The sequence below is a fragment of the Olea europaea genome, chromosome 10 (genome assembly GCF_002742605.1).
Source record: "Olea europaea var. sylvestris chromosome 10, O_europaea_v1, whole genome shotgun sequence".
Taxonomy (NCBI): domain Eukaryota; kingdom Viridiplantae; phylum Streptophyta; class Magnoliopsida; order Lamiales; family Oleaceae; genus Olea; species Olea europaea.
The window spans coordinates 14,643,751-14,661,119 of NC_036246.1; the positions used below are offsets into that span (position 1 = coordinate 14,643,751).

General features: G+C 33.2%; 2 protein-coding genes across 2 annotated transcripts; one reads left to right on the forward strand and one right to left on the reverse strand.

The window, feature by feature from the left end:
- The first annotated feature begins 6 nt into the window (after positions 1-6).
- LOC111401340 (protein WEAK CHLOROPLAST MOVEMENT UNDER BLUE LIGHT 1-like) lies at positions 7-3,266 on the forward strand. The gene is made up of 2 exons (XM_023029037.1): positions 7-466; positions 1,053-3,266. Exons 1-2 carry the CDS (start codon positions 344-346, stop codon positions 2,925-2,927), a joined length of 1,998 nt encoding a protein of 665 aa, XP_022884805.1. The 5' UTR covers positions 7-343; the 3' UTR covers positions 2,928-3,266.
- An 812-nt stretch (positions 3,267-4,078) lies between these two features.
- On the reverse strand, positions 4,079-7,954 carry LOC111401341 (protein CYPRO4). The gene is made up of 2 exons (XM_023029038.1): positions 6,194-7,954; positions 4,079-4,572 (listed from the first exon to the last, which is right to left on the reverse strand). Exons 1-2 carry the CDS (start codon positions 7,838-7,840, stop codon positions 4,285-4,287), a joined length of 1,935 nt encoding a protein of 644 aa, XP_022884806.1. The 5' UTR covers positions 7,841-7,954; the 3' UTR covers positions 4,079-4,284.
- Between the last annotated feature and the right edge of the window lie 9,415 nt (positions 7,955-17,369).

Consider the following 17,369-nt stretch of genomic DNA (forward strand, 5'->3'; position numbering starts at 1 on the left):
TCCACAATTCATTTCATCAAGTACATTGCAAGCAGATCCGAATAATGCTTCAACACAATCTTTTGAGAGTCGGTCAGCAGATAATACTATTGATGCACCTGCAGAAGAGCAGGAAACCTCAGATGTTGACACACTGAAGCCTCAGAAAGAAGAAGAAGTGGAAGCAAAAATCATTAGTCAATCATCTCATGAGGATGATTCCTTTGGCAACACTCATATTCGTGAAGATAAGCTACCCATTTCCTCCCTTCAAGCAAGCAACGGTAGTGTTTCTCACATAGTGCCTGAAGTTTCTTCAGATTCTGATAGTACACCAAAAGCCACTGAACGCTTTAAACAGCACATGTACATGGATGTAAATAGAGCTAAGATAGACACGGCAGCTCCTATTGAATCTGTTAAAGCAGCTGTTTCAATGTTTGGAGGAATAGTTGACTGGAAAGCCCATCGTGCGCATACTGTGGAGGTATAATCTTCTCCAACTCCCTAATACTTTATTAGGTGTAGTCTTACTTTTGACAATGAGGTGTGTTTGGCTTCGATACAGGTAAATCACTTTATGCATGTTTCAAATTTCGTATTGCTATATATGTCAACTGTATTCCAGGTTATCAAGAAATAGGGATTGTTTCATGTTCGAATTCAGTATACATACTGTAGTTAAATCATCCTCCACATGGACGATAAGTTTCATGAAAATAATATATCCTGCTTGCTTTTGTTATTAGGAGTATGTTTGGCTAAGCTTAAAAGGAAGTAGAAGTTACTTTTGTTTCCACATGTTGAAATTACATTTAAAAAGTAGGAAAAGGTTCCCTATTAGAGATTAACTCTTATGTTATTTATTTCCAACTTTGACCAATAAAAAAATTATTTATTCTAATTTCTAAAACAAACTTATTTACTTAAAACTAAATTTTTAAGCTTCGCCAGGCATGCTTAAAATACGTAATAGTTTATGGTCTCATAAAAATGTGCGAATATTTCTCACCTGCATTTCTCATAAGCTAGGCTTTTATGAGATCTCTAAGTGATTCTGGTTGCCTGTGCAGAGACGAAAGTTCATAGAACAGGAACTGGAGAAAGCGCAGGTGGAAATTCCTATGTATAAGAAACAATCGGAGGCTGCTGAAGAGGCAAAATTACAAGTTTTAAAAGAGCTTGAAAGCACTAAGAGACTTATCGAAGAGTTGAAATTGAATCTCGAACGGGCACAAACAGAAGAAGAACAAGCGAAACAGGATTCTGAACTTGCAAAGCTCAGAGTCGAAGAGATGGAACAAGGGATTACCGATGAGGCTAGCATTGCTGCCAAGGCTCAACTTGAGGTTGCTCGAGCCCGGCAAGCAGCTGCAGTTTTAGAGCTTAAAAATGTTAAAGATGAATTGGAACAGCTTCAGAAAGATTATTCTTTATTGGTGGCCGAGAAAAATGCCGAAATGCAAAAGGCGGAAGAAGCCATTTCTAAGTTGAAAGAAGTTGAGAAGTCGGTCGAGGATTTAACAATTGACCTCATTACTGCAAAGGAGTTGTTGGAATCTGCACATGCTGCACATTTGGAGGCGGAGGAGCACAGAATTGGAGCAATTATGGCCAAAGAACAAGACACTCTGAACTGGGAGAAGGAATTGAAGCAGGCAGAAGAGGAACTTCAGAAACTAAATGACCAAATAGTGTCTGCAAAGGATCTTAAATCAAAGTTAGATACTGCTTCGGTCTTATTGCAGGAATTAAAATCTGAATTGGCAACATACATGGAATCAACGGTCGAGCAGGAAACTTATGAAGAGGATGAATTGAGGGATATATTCGAGAAACCGGAGAAAAAAACTCATGGTGAGATCCAAGCAGCTGTTACTGCAACCAAGAAGGAAATTGAAGAAGTGAAGCTCAATATCGAGAAAGCAACAACCGAAGTGAACTACTTGAAAGTGGCCGTCACATCTTTGAAGTCAGAACTGGAGAAAGAAAAATCAGAACTCAGCGCGATTCAACAGAGAGAAGGAATGGCGTCAATTGCAGTTGCGTCTCTTGAAGCTGAGCTAAACAGGACAAAGTCAGAGATTGCTCTTGTTCAGATGAAGGAGAAAGAAGAAAGAGATAAAATGGTAGAGCTGCCAAAGAAATTACAAGATGCTGCTCAAGAGGCAGATCAAGCAAAGGAACTCGCTCAAACGGCTCGTGAAGAACTTCGGAAGGTGAAGGAGGAAGCTGACCAAGCAAAAGCTGGAGCAAGTACAGTGGAGAGTCGGTTACGTGCGGCCCAGAAGGAAATAGAAGCAACAAAGGCTTCTGAGAAGTTAGCACTAGCAGCTATCAGTGCATTGCAAGAGAGTGAATCAGCTCAAAGGACCAACGAAGAGGATTCACCAACTGGAGTAACACTCTCTTTAGAAGAATATTACGAGCTTAGCAAGCGGGCCCATGAGGCCGAAGAGCAAGCTAACATGCGGGTGGCTGCAGCTATCACCCAAATTGAAGTAGCCAAGCATTCCGAGTTGAGAAGCTTGACAAAGCTCAAGGAAGCCAACCAGGAGATGGCAGAAAGAAAAGATGCTCTAGAAATCGCATTGGATAAGGCTGAGAAAGCTAAGGAAGGAAAGTTGGGTGTAGAACAGGAGTTGAGAAAGTGGAGGGCTGAGCACGAGCGAAGACGGAAAGCCGGTGAATCTGTTCCAGCACCGGCAGTTGTGAATCCAAATAAAAGTCCAATGCGAAGCTTTGAGGAGAGAGAAGAATCGAAAAGTTTTCTCCCACCTGATCCTTCTACACTTCAATATAGGCCAAGTCCAAAGACGTACTCCAGCAACATAGAAACCGAGTCCTCCCCAGAAACAAGAGTTGTGAAGAAAAAGAAGAAATCATTCTTCCCTCGAATCTTCATGTTCTGGGTCAAAAAGAAGGCACACGCGTCTAAATCATCATAAGCCTCCTTTCATTACTTCATTTACAGTGGCTGTGTTCGGCTTCACATTGTTGATTGGTGAACCTACATGAACGGGTGAGTACATTTTAACAGAATCTCTATATTTGTAAATGCCGAGTTTTGTTTATGTACAATAAGATTGTCAAATTGATTTATGCTCTTGCAGATTAAAACGTCGATGGATTTGAAAGGATATAATAATTTATATTTGGTGTGGTGGATAGAATAGTATGATGCTTCTAGTGAAGAATACAAGTTTATTGGAATTTGAATGAGATAATGATTTCCCCTGTTGTCAGCATTTCTCAAGCATAATCTGGTGGAAGCATTTGTACTTTTGCCATAATATTTTCGGGAAAATGCTATGTGTACAGTATTGTACGTGTACAGAACTCTCACAATCGTGGGGTTCGCGATTATTTTAATCGTGAACCCCACCTCTTGTATGTGAGAGTGCTGTCAACTATAATATCAAAATTGTTGTACTTGTAGTATCTCTCGTATTTTCATTAGGTTCTACCAACCGGATCCAGTCAGAAACCTGATCTTTTTTCTTTTATTTAGCGTTAGCATTTTGCTTGAATATTGAAATACTTGGTTAAACCAATAATAGTTGTTTTACAAATTAAATCATTTACTAGAATAACATTCTTAGATACACATTCACACAATAAGCCCATTTGGTAGTCATTTTTTTCAAAATGCATTTTTCTCTCTGTTTTTAAATCACACATTCTTTACTAAAATAATATTACACATAAATAAAAAAAAATTCCTTATTTTTCAATCACACATTTCACATCAATTTACTATTCTAAAATGCATTTTTACATAAAAATACCTATCAACGACCCCTAATAAAATATTCTACACATCCAATCAAAAAAATATAATATTTTACACACAAATCAATAAAATTTCTTTAAATTTCAACAATATATTCTTCAAAAAAATACTATTCAAAACTCTATAATCTCCCAGAAGACAAACAAACTCTTAATTAATAATTTATATCCAAATAAGTTCTTAGTATTTGTAATAAAATAGTCTCAAACTTTCCCTTTTTTTCTTTTTTTTTTAATGCAAATTCCATTTCCTATTAAATACACCCTAACTGTAATTTGCAGCTTCAATTTTGTCAAAGTCACAAAATAAGCAAAGAAAATAGGCATAAAAAGTTTAATAGTCGAAAATTTTCGAAACCAGAAATATTTAATTTCCACCGTTATTACAACAACAATAAGATTGCAAGGTGCAAGCAAAAAAGCTCCCAATAATCGTCAGATACACGTTCGTTCCCAGCATTTATAGTCGATGATCCTAAGACGACGCGAAAGTGAAGAAAAGGGCTTTCTTCTTTACATGCGCAACCTGCTAGATATGCTGAAGGAGCTAACTTTCATGGGGGTTGCAACCACCAGCGGTGCCTCGGGTGAGTCGCTGACTGCAAATTTCTCGTGCATGAAACGACTGTCGACAATGGAGTCATCTTTCAGAACTATCTTGTAGCAGTAGCAGCTTTTCAATCCTACCTGATTCAGATAACATCCATGAGAACTGTTCTTCACCTGTTGGAAGTTCCATATAACACTGAACTTGCCCACGGTGGCGACCAGGTGGCGCTCCTGTTTACCGTTTTCAGTAACCTAAGCAATTTTAGAAAAAAAATTCCCAGAATTAATAACATTGCTCTGCATGCATTAAGGGAAATTTTTTTTGCTAATTCCATTTGTATAATGAAATGGGTAGGATGGGAACAAGCCAAGTGCAGTTTATGTGATGCCAGAAGTTTGAAATCAAAGAGAACCTCATCTACTACTTACTCACTGAATGATAACATATATGAAAATCAGTTATGTGTTTGTCTTATTGGCAAATGTACAAACAATTTCCAGAAAAACAATGGACTAAACAATTACACTCTCTCCAGTGTACACCAACGTAGTTAGCAAAATCTTCCATCAGTAGTTTCCTCATCAACTTCTTTATGAAGCAGTAGGCCCGTGGCTTAGTGCTCGAAAAATCATTTTACAAGTTACCCTTTTTTTTGGGATTTTAGTTCAAAAACTCAAGTTATTATAAGTATTTACTTGCCAGAAAAGTGCTTTTTTGTTTTTAAACTGAGCCAAACATCCTATCAGACTTGTTAATTGACCGAAAGCCACTCACTAAACCAACCATTCAGTGTATCTACCATTCCTACTTAGAAAATTCATTTTCACCAGCAGCTAGCGGACTGCATGAACATATTAGAGCACGACTTCAGATAGAAATTGAAGCAAAGTGCACTGTTAAGGGATTCACTTGCAGAAATAACAAAAACAGGAAAAGCAGAGAAATGATTATACATCTGAAAAGAATAGGCTAGCCCAACTGAAGTAGTATAGTTCATGAAAAAGTAAAACATAGAAGCTGAAAATAAAGAAGATTCAAATGCAGGACCATCAACAATTGGGGCAAATCCTAGGAACTTCGAAACCTACTAGAATTCAAAGAGGCATTTTTTCAGCAATATACGCTACAAGGATGCTAAACAAATTTTGGAAGTAGCATCTAAAAAACAAATATTCATGAAAATACCTAACATGATCATTGGTAGAAAAGCTAAAAATATGTGCTGAGCCAAGAGATGTTCTCCAGAAACCTGACCATCAATAGAAATATAGCTTCAAGAACCTATTTGCCAGCCAGCATATACAATATTAAATGCCTGTCTTCCATATTTTTAAGTGATTTACTGATTTCAATGGATCATCTCCAATGTATATAGGCACATAGTTAGTACATTACCATATGAAATCATCTACACTCCGAAAACATACTATATATGTGCACAGGCAGTGTGTGTTGTATTGAAAGGCTTGACCTATACATGTTATATTAGATTGTTGGGAAAATCGGAGAGCAGGTAGTCTAGAGTTTATTGCAAATATTTTGTTGAGATTTTTTTTTTTATTTTTTTTTAAGGTCGGTTTACTCCATATTATTATTACCTTAGAGATCATGACGAAATTCAATTAAAAATTTGACTGACAAAACAAAGTCAACGTCGATTTGAATCTAGCTGGCTTCTGCAATTGACATATGACACATTTCGGGCCCAATAGTGGTACTCAGGAATGTATTGTCTGCTATCAATCTAACTAAATAAGACCAGTATATTCAAGTTCGAGCCACAAAGAAACAACATTCGACAAATACCAATCCAATTAAGAAAATGAACAGAATTAAGGTGTATAACATGATAAATGCAATATGCATACATACCCACGAAAACTGAGCATTGCGAAACTTTTTGTTTGCTCCAGCCATGTGTGAATCCAGAGGATTCAGTTTCAACAATCTTGGTGCTGAGATCCTATTCCCCATACGACCAGAGAAACCAGTCTTTGTTTTTCCATCCTTGTCTGTAAACAGAGTGCATATTAGAATCAAATAAGTATCAGTAGTCCCTAAAATCCACTTTCCATCATAGGTAACATCCACATGAGTAATAGGAGAACCAAGTCCAGGAAAAGCAGTCTTGGCCTGCCTCATAGAACTGATTGAATACAACCTAATCTTCCCATCAAGTGACCCAACCACAATTGATCCATCACCTGTTGTGGCGAAACACTCGAAGTTAGTTCCCCTAGAAAACTGGTGTCCCTGAGTCCAATTCAACACAGGAGTGCTCTCATTTGCGATATTCTGAACCATACCATTGCGATCACGCATATCCCACCTACACAACCTACTATCATCCAGCCCTAAGAAAGTAGACCCTGAGGGATCCATCTGAGCTCCTTTACTTTCATTCGTAATATCCCTCATTGTAATATCAGTTCCATCCTTCTCAAATTTCCACTCACTCACAACTTTTCCTGTTTCAATATCAAACTGATGCAAACCCCTCGAATGTGGCATTCCACCAATCATTGGACTCATGAGAAGCATATTAGTCTCAGCCCTCATCAACAAAGCCTTTCTTGGAGTCGAATGGCTGGCATTGACACTCTTCCGACCACTCAACCTCCCATCATCAAAATTAACATAGATACCCTTTCCTTGAATACCATGGCTATAATTCCTAACAACTTGAATCCCCGAATCACTAACCAGAAAACTATTGTCCAAAGCGCCTAATGCCAAACTCTGAATGACCCCACCGTTTGCAGCAGCCTCCTCAAACTCCTCATTCAAATCATGGCTTTCTTTAATGGGAGTTTTTGTGGGAGTCTTATATAAACTCTCATCCGCATCCTCCCACATCGAATCATCCGCCTCCTCTGGTTTCGCCCACCCCAGAAAATCCTTCCCATAAACCTTCACTTTATTCGCATCGTTCGCTTCGTACCCATAAGTATTCTCAAACAAAAACTCCTGATATTTCCCAACGAAACTCTCATACTCTTCCGGGCTAAAGAACTTAATTGCCCAAACCCCATTTGCCACGAAATCAACACGTTTCTGGTCTTTAAACGCCTTGAACTGTAAATCTTGATCCACTTTCACCCTGACTTTCGACCCGATTTTCAAGACCCACCAAGAAGTCGGGTTTGATTCTTCATTTTCTTCATCCTCTTCGTCATCTTCTGAGCCAGATTTGACGAAAGAGTAAGAAGTGACTTTTTCAGAAACGACCCATTTAGAGTTGGACGTGTTTCCACCGACGTGGAGGTAAAGCTTGACAGAATTTTTCGGATAATTACTTTGGGCCTGGTTATTGTACTTGAGTTTCAGAGCCTTGAGTCTCGATTCAACTTCATCTAAAGACGACGGTGTCTTGGGTTTTGGGTGGTCGGAGGAATAGGATGACGGTGTACCGTAGTTTTCTTCCTCGTCGTCGGATTCCTGTTCACGGGTGATTTCTTCGGATTCAGATTCAGTTTCCGATTCAAGCTCAAGATCTTCCCGGCTGTGGTTCGCTCCCATCCTCGAATTCGAATTCGGATTTTGGGGTGTTGAAAATGGATGGCCGTGAGAAGCTGAGCAGAAGCGTTAGGAGCGGGATTTTGAAATTTGAAATTTGAGCGTCGGTTCTAGGGTTCCATACTTTTTGGCTCAAATTGCCGATTGCGGATTACCGGTTTGACGGGTCAAAAATAAGGACGTTAGGTGTTCGCAATTATATGATTTGTTTTATTTCTAAAAAATGGATAAAATTTATATCGGTCCTGTTTGATAGCCATTTTTTTCAAAATGCATTTTTCTCTCTTCTTTTTAACCAAACATTTTTTATTAAAATAATATTATACGTAAATAAAAAACTTTTCCTTATCTCTCAACCACACATTTCACGTCAATTTACTATTCTAAAATGCATTTTTACATAAAAATACATATCACACACCCCCATCATTTATTTACAAATAGAAAACTAATTGGTTTGGTTTGAATTTAAGTCAAAATCAATAATTAATTTTATTCACATATTTTATGGCCCTCACGACTTATCAACAGCACATTTCATTAACTTCTATCAAAATCAACTAAAAACTCTAATTTTAATTCCTACCAAATAAGGGCATATAAGAAAGTTGCGAATTTATAAAAATGAATAGAACTCATCTCAAAAAAATGTATGTAGATTCATTCCATTTAGATCAAGACCGATATTCTTTTATTTTATCTTAAAATGCAGATCGTGCAGACTCTAGGTATTGCGTCTGATTAATCTGATGCTTATGAATCTCAGATTACATATAAAGAAAGTAGATAGGAAAGATCGGCTAGCCATATCGAAAAGAGTGTGAAGTTCATAGGAGCAATAATTATGAATATATAATTAAAATTAAAACTTGACTTTTAATGAATTTATAAATAATTTATAAATTTGTTTGTCATGCTAATTTTTTCTTGATTTGAGAGCCTATACTCGAAAGTTGAATATTAAGATGCAGCATGTGAGTTTATTGTTAGAACAATTCCCTTGAGCGTACAAAGATCATTGACAAAGAATAATTGTGATGTGTCGTCCCATGAAGAATAACTTTCAATTCAAGTGTACTAAGGGCCTATTTGTGTTTCTTTCATTTCAAAAAGTGTATTATGAAATAGTCATTGATATTGAAATGTGTGGTTAAAAAAATGAAATGTTTTTTGATTTACGTATAATATTATTTTAATGAAGAATGTGTGATTGAAAATAAGTACTATAGAAAAAAATAATGTGATAGAATGATTGACAAATAAAGGCTAATTTTCTATTAAATTCTAAGAATTATGTAAAAAGATATTTATTTGTATAAATAAATGGATGGTTGTATTGGATTTTCGAATTCCCCTATTATTATGTATTTCAATTCTCAACTATATACTTCAATTTTATTCATGCATTCTTGATAATCGAAAATTCTAAGGTATTTAATTTTCTTTTTCAAGATAAATTAATTTTATTCAAGTCACAATCCGATCCTATTCCTAGTTTGAATTTGAATGAATATAAAGCATTAAATTACACGATTATCTAAATGATACACAAGCAATATTGTTATTTCTAGCATTAATTGTCCTTGTGTTAATCTTGCAGTGTTAAACTTAATTGTGAATTTTTCAACGCTACAACAAGTAATTAATTATTTAATTGATAATCAAGCAATTAAATAATGCAACGAAAACACAAGATTAATTAAGAAAAACAAAAATTAATAAACTACTTGTCTTGAATTAAAAGTAATATTCAACAGGTTCATTTTCATCCAATACAAATAAAAATCTAGCCTAATATAATTTCGTAGAAGAATAATGAATAGATGTCACCAAAATCATGAATGAATACAAGATATCTTGATCTTCAATTCCAAACTCGAAATCTTCAATTCTCTTGATGTAATTGGCCTTCTATTACTTGCTAGGTGAACTTCTTTCCAAAAAAATATAAATTCGCCTCTTGTTATAAATGAATTTTATGATATATATGTATATTATTAAGAAGCTAGGGAAAAATCCTTTGAATGTTTGCCCACGTTCTGTATTTATAAGAATTTAAATTTATGTCAAAATTGTATTCCAATTTAGTTTAGAAATATGTTTAATCAAAAAAGAAAAAACGGTTCGCCAGATAAAATTTTTGCTTGCACTGACACGACATCATCACACAAGCCATTACAGCTCACATATTTGAAAAATAGGGGGCTCGCGTAGGTGAGCAAGGAAAAGTGAATATGTGCGGTTAGTAATTTTGTCATAACTTTCTTTTTCAATATTCGATTTAGGTAATTTAGAAAACTAGATCAAATGGCTATAATTATTATACAAGTATAATTTTTCCAATTTGAACATTTTCTATGCAAAATATGAGTTTCAATTTTCGTCTGAAAGTTTGAAGCATAACTTGTATGGTTAAAAATTGATTTGTAAAAATAATTTGATTACATTTTTTTAACTTCTAATTGCATCCAATTGATCTCGTGTGATTGTAAATCATCATTTTGTGATTCGAATCATTTATTGAATATTTACACTTTGGTTCCAAGACTTTGAATTTCCTCCATTTTGACCCTTTTTTCTTCTTCTTCTTTTTTTTGCTTATTTAGTCTAATTCTTTCAATTTGCATTGAGTTTTACCTTACAAACAAAATATATACATAATTACGATATAATTCATCAAAATTCACAATAATTAATCTCATTTATTGGTCTAGATAAGTGTACGAAATACACTTATCGTTTACCTATAGAGACATTCTTCATGATCTCAATTTCATTTTCAATCATGTTCTCCCAATAAAATATTTTTGTGCATAAATTCAAAATGCTATCTTACTTCTTTACCAAATATTCTAAAACAAGAACTGTTTTTTACAAATTTTATATTCAAAAAAATCTAAACAAAAGAGTCTCGTTGTGATTTTTTTTACAAAAAATAGCTGCATGCACAACAGTGACCCCTTAAATTGAATGGGGTACTCTTTGTCGCCATATGAGTAAATTGCAACTATGTCATTATAATTGATGGTTAGAGCAACAACAATCTCAAGTCGTCTTTCGTGTGTTTTCTCAATAACTTTTATGGTAATCAAAACGTCCCTATTTTATGCACTCATTGCACAAATCGTTATTATCATTTCAAATTTGACAATTGCGCCTCACTTAAATCTTTTTTGCGGGGTTGGTAATTTCCGTCTCCTTCAATTTCTTCCATGAAATATAGGAAATTGGTGCAACTGTCGTTTGCCTTCATTGTCCAAAACGTCCCTATACTTTGCCTTTATTACGCAACAGATCATTACCATCTATTTTCTCTATTAAAGTATTGTGAAATCACTGATTTACCCTTATCTTTAAATAAACAAATAGAAAAATAAATAATATATAAATAATTGTAGCTAGAGTTCAAATTTTTTTTTTTAAGAAAAAATACAAACTAGTCCACAAAAAATAATTTTAAAATACTGACAAAAGAAAAATATTTCATCTTCTCAATTAACCCCACCTATTCCTCCCTGTCCTCCACCCTCCACCGCCATCAAAAGCATTAAAAAGAGAATTAAAGACATTAAAAAAAAGTAAGAAAAAATTAAAAATAGAAAACCAGAATGGTTCTTTTTCCCTATCCAATTCTGCACCCTACCGCTGCCTACCAGCATTCATTCTTCCCATCCTACTTGGACACTATCCAACGATTTAACTATTTTCTTATAATAAAATTTTGTGTTCCGATATTTTTTCGTTTTCAATGAAATTACAAGATTTTTTTTTCAAAAATTTAGTTATTTTCAGCAAATTCTTGTTTCTATCATTGCTGATCACACACACATAGATATATTAGTTTTGATCTCTTAAGCATTGTGCATATCTTATGCTAAAATTGATTGTGGCCCTCTCTTTTGGAATTTCATCCATAAAACCAATAACTGATAGAATTGTTGATGTCACTGCACCTAGAAATAAGAGTGGAATTTACTGTACAAGGCTTTCCTTAGCTTAGCTTTAGTCATAGAAATCGAGCATCAAGATAACCATAGCCATATGCTGGTCGACAAACCCAAAAATACTTGTTTTATTATATTTAATTGAATATAAAATATTCAAGGTGACATTTATTTAGTTTTAATTTTAATTTAGCTACCACTTGCACGGTGCTTAGGAGATCAAAACTATATATATATATATGTATATGTGTGTGCGCGCGCGCGAATGTTGGCGCACTGCATTAACTTTTAAATTTTTTGCTCTGATTTTGTTCAAGTTTCTTTTGCCCCAAAAAAAAAATGATATACGAGGAAGGGATTTCTTCTTCTATTAAAATGTTTGTTTAAGATCTTAATCCAAACTTAAATCCTAACTGTTTTAATTCAAACCCAACCAAGAGAAGAATAATTTTTTTTAGAAGATGATTTTTTCCTGTTAATATGTTTTAAAATTATTTTAAGTGGAATTCGTCTTCACTGTTTGAAAATTTTAGTACTATGACTACAATTACATATATTTTATATTATTTTTTATTTTTTTTACAGATGAGAGTATATTAATTATTTTACAATGTTTTAATGAAGAAAATAGAAAATAAAAACTTTTTGCACGATGAAGACAAACGATAAAGATGTTTTGTGTAATGAAAGTAAACGATAGGGATATTTTGCACCAATTACTCATATATAAATGAATGAGACGACAATGACCAATTTTCGTAAGAAAATGTTGAAATGAAGATGTAAATGTCAAATTTGAAAAGATGGGGACAATTTACGTAATGAGTACATATGATAAGGACGTTTTGTGCTCAATATTCTAACATTTATGTAATGTTGTCATTAATAGTCATTGCCGATTTTTCAAGATAGAATGGATCAACTATTAAGTTTCAAAATTCAAAAATAGGTATCTCATATATGTATATATAGGTAACTGTTATGAAAAGAGAGGATGAAAGTCAATAAAATTTTGCGTGTTTTATCAAAAACAAAAATCTTATATTTATAGGTAAGAATCAAGGATATAGCGATAATAATTTCTAGGGCTATAGTAGTACTATTGTCATACACTAATAAACTTACCATTTACAACATTTTCCTTTAAATGACACATTACATAATATCTACTTCATTAAAACCTTGTTTAATAAAAACCTAATGGAAAAAAAAAATCAAACCAAAAAGAAAGAGTATAATTATTTTGGAGTATTAAGAATAAATGTTGTCTCATTAAAATTTTGCTAGGAAAACTCAGTGGAATAAAACCTAAGTGAAGGAAAAAGAGTACAGTTATTTTCCCTGATATTGATCATTGAAAATCTTTAAGTTGAAGCATTCCAATCTTGTGAACCAATTTCTTGAATGTAAATGTCGACAGTGATTTTGTGAATAAATCATCCACTTTGTCGCTTGAACGAATTTATTGGACATCGATGTCACAATTCTTTTGAAACTCATGTCTATAAAAGAATATTGGAGAAATATGCTCTGTCCAGTCATCTTTGATATAACCTCCTTCGAGTTGTGTAATATAATTTGCATCGCCTTCATACAAAATTATTGGATTATCTTTTGTTGAAATTAACCAGAATTATGCTTGGATATGCTCAATCGTACTCATTCTCGACCTGCTTCATGAATTGCAATAATTTCAGAATGATTTGAGGATATTGCTATTAGGGATTACTTTATAGATCCCCATGATATAGTTGTTCATCTATGTGTAAACGCATGTCCTGTTTATGATTTAGCTTTATGTGGTTTAGAGGGATAACCTGCATCTGCATATCCCATTAAATCAGATCCTGACTTTTGAAGGTAAAATAATCTCAAATAAATAGTGCCTTTTAGGTAACGAAAAATATGTTTAACACCATTCCAATGTCTTTAAGTTGGTGTAGAGCTATATCCTGTAAGGAGATTTATAGAAAAAACTTTGTTGGGTCGAGTACAATTTGCAAAATAAGTTAATACTCCAATTACACTAAGATATGACATTTCAGGACCTAGAACATTTTCTTCATCTTCAGGTGGATGAAGTGGATCTTTTTTCATATCAAGTGATCGAACAACCATAGATGATGCCAATGGATGTGCATTATCCATATAAAAGCACTTTAAGACTTTTTTTTGTATATGTGGATTGATAAACAAATAATCCTTCGGGGAAATGTTCAATTAGTAATCCAAGACAAAATTTGGTTGTCCTTAATTTTTTATCTTGAATTTATTTTTCAAATAATATACAATTTTGATAAGTTCTTCAAGAGTTTCAATTAAATTTAAATTATCAACATAAACTGCCACAATTGCAAATCCAATATTTGTCTTCCTTATGAAAACATATGGGTAGACATCATCATTTTTATAATCCTCCTTTAACTAATATTCACTAAAGTGATTATACCATATGTATTCGGATTGTTTCAATTCATACAACAATCTTTGCAATTTAACTGAGAACACGGTTCTTGGACATATATCATTTGTTCCTGGCACTTTAAGTCGAACATAATGACTCGAATAGGCTTTGAGTTCTAATATGGAACGTCAAGCAGTTCCGCTTTCTTGGGCAAGCTATACCAAGTAAGAAGTGTAGAACAATTAGTACATAAGGATCCATGTTGTCAAACCGTTCATCAACGGATGCTGTTTCCCAGATTGGGTAAAAGCGCAAACCAGATTCAATTCGAGTTCTTTTAATGAATTGCTCATTCAATGAGCATTCTCCTTTGGGATCTTTCATATATATGTCACTATCAAGTAAACCATACAAATAGGCAATTACTACATTAATAAGGCGCATACAAACCTTTATGACACAACCAAACTAATTAAAAATTTAAAAGTGATGGTATTCATTACGAGAGAATATATTTCCTTACAATCAATTCTTAGTCTTTGTAAGAAATATTGAGCTACGAGTCAAGCTTTGTATGTTATAATTTCATTATTTTCATTTCTCTTTCGTACAAAAAAACTATTTGTATCATACAGGATTACATTTTCAGGTGTTCGAATCACAAGTCTAAACATTTTTCGTTTCTCTAAGGAATTTAACTTTGCCTATATGGTCTCTTTTCATTTTGATCGATCATTTTTATTTTGACAGACTTTAATTGATTGTGGTGCAGGATCCTCATTTTGCATAATATCAAGAGCCACGTTAAAGGTAAAAATATTGTCAATAACAATATTATTCTATTCCTATAATTTATGAGACATTATTTTTAGACCCTTGTAGTTTTTCAAGAACCATATTTTCAATATTTGATTGATCAATCTTTTCTAACATTACTTGTTTTGAAGTTTTTGATTGGCTTTTCTCTTGTACTTTTCTTTTTTTGAGGTACAGAGTTTTTTTAAACCAATTGGTTGACACGCTTCTGGTATACTTGAGATTCATTTGCCACAATAGACTATCCTTTTGAATATCAATTTTTGCTGAAATATTTTCTAATGGAATATATGAATTTGTCACTTTTCTTGTATTAACAAATACATCGTGAAATTGATTTGCAACACTTCGTAAATGAATAATTTTTCAACATCTAGCTTACATTAATTGTTGTGGGGATCAAAATGAGATGGAGTCATTTCATTCCAATAATCTTTAATTTGTTTTTTAGGATGTAGTTTTTCTCTTCTCAAAGTTGGAAAAGTCATTTTATCAAAATGAAAATCTGCAAAACACGCAGTAAATAAATAATCCGTTAAATGTTCAAAATACTTAATAATAGACGATGAATCAAAACTCACATTAGTATTCATTGGAGATCCATTTTAATATGTTGTGGGGGGTGAAATAGGAATTTTGATAGCACAACCAAAAATCCATAGGTGAGAAATATCAAGTTTATTGCCAAATGCCACTTGTAGAGGTGAATATTGATAATAAACAGTTGATTTAATACGAACCAATGACGCGGCGTGTAATATGACATGACCCCAAACAGAAGTTGGGAGCTTTACTTTCATAAGTAATGTTCTAGTAATAAGTTATAGACGTTTAATAAATGACTTAGTTAAATTATTTTGAGTATGAACACACGCAACTAAATGTTCAATTACAATCTCAATTAACATACAATAATTATCGAATGCTTATGATTTAATTTCATTAGCATTGTCAAGACGAATGATTTTGATTGAGTAACAGGGGAATTGCACTCATAATTTTATGATTTAAGCAATTAGTCTAGCAAAGGCTTTACTTCTATTGAAAAGTAGGCAAGCATGTGGTTATCTAGTAGAAGAATCAATTAATACTATAAAATAAGGAAATGGTCCACGTGGTGGTGTATTGGCCCGCATATATCTCCATGAATTATTTTCAAAAAAGTTGAAGATTCAATATTGATCTTTGGAGTCGAAGATCTGATGACTAACTTATCTTGCAAACACGCTACACATGGATAATCATTAGGTAAAAGAATCATTTGGTTCTTTAAAGGATGTCCATGTGAGTTGTTTATTATTTGATGCATTATTATAGCTCATGAATGTCCAAATTGATCATGCCAAAGTATAAAATTTTTTGGATCAACAAACTTCTGGTTTGTAACAATATTTAATTCGACCATTTTCAGAAATGCATAATACATGCAAGATGGGAGGCATGGGGGTTTTTCTTTTATCTGCTTCTGACCAGATACAAAAAAAATTATGCAAAGATATTCAATATTATTTTCTTATATTGTCTCAATGTGATATCCATTGTAGCGAATAAAACTAAGCAAATTTCTTTTGAACTTGTTAGAATAAAATGATACAAGTCGTTCCAGAACCTTCAACAATATTCGATGTATATGATATTGTCTTAATATTATTTTCTGCTAATGTTAAAGCCAAACAATATTTTTTTCTTGAAGAATGGCATGTATAGTTGCACTCTCAATCAAGCAGCTATTTTGATAATTTATCATAAATCTTTCAATATAACAAAATATATATATTTAAAAAGTTTGAATTTAAATTTAAAAGGGTAAACATAAATCAATATTATGAAATTAATGAAGTGTAATAAAGTTTCAAATTTTTTGCTACAAGTAAAAATATATTTCAAACTAAATTTTTAAAATAAAAAAAATACTAGAGACATAGAAAATAAGCTAATCTATATCTTCCATCACATTACTCTCAATCAAATGGTTAATATTTTTCATTTGGATCAACAAAGAAATTGAAAACATCCAAATGAGTCATATCAATGAGACATCATAATCAACAAAATTTATCTTCACTTTTTTATTTTCCTTAATTGATTTTTAATAAAGATCCACAAGATATTTTGTCGTACGATAAGTACGTGTCCAATACCCTTTCATTCCTTGTCTAAAGCAACTTTTTTTCGTGCTCCTTTTCGGATGTGTTACTTTCGTTTCTTTTGTACATTTTGAAAAATTTGCCTTCTTTTATATAGTTTTGTTGATTATTTTGTCAATGGTTTATTTTACGTGCATATCCACATTCACCTCCACGTCCTTTTCTTGATATTATACTTGCTTCAGGCAACACAATACCATTTACTTCAGGCAATAGTACTG

Coding starts and splice junctions, on each gene's coding strand:
- LOC111401340 (XM_023029037.1), top strand. CDS start 344: ATGTACATGGATGTAAATAGAGCTAAGATAGACACGGCAGCTCCTATT. Junction 467..1,052: donor ATCGTGCGCATACTGTGGAG/GTATAATCTTCT, acceptor TTGCCTGTGCAG/AGACGAAAGTTCATAGAACA.
- LOC111401341 (XM_023029038.1), bottom strand. CDS start 7,840: ATGGGAGCGAACCACAGCCGGGAAGATCTTGAGCTTGAATCGGAAACT. Junction 4,573..6,193: donor GCAATGCTCAGTTTTCGTGG/GTATGTATGCAT, acceptor AAAATTGCTTAG/GTTACTGAAAACGGTAAACA.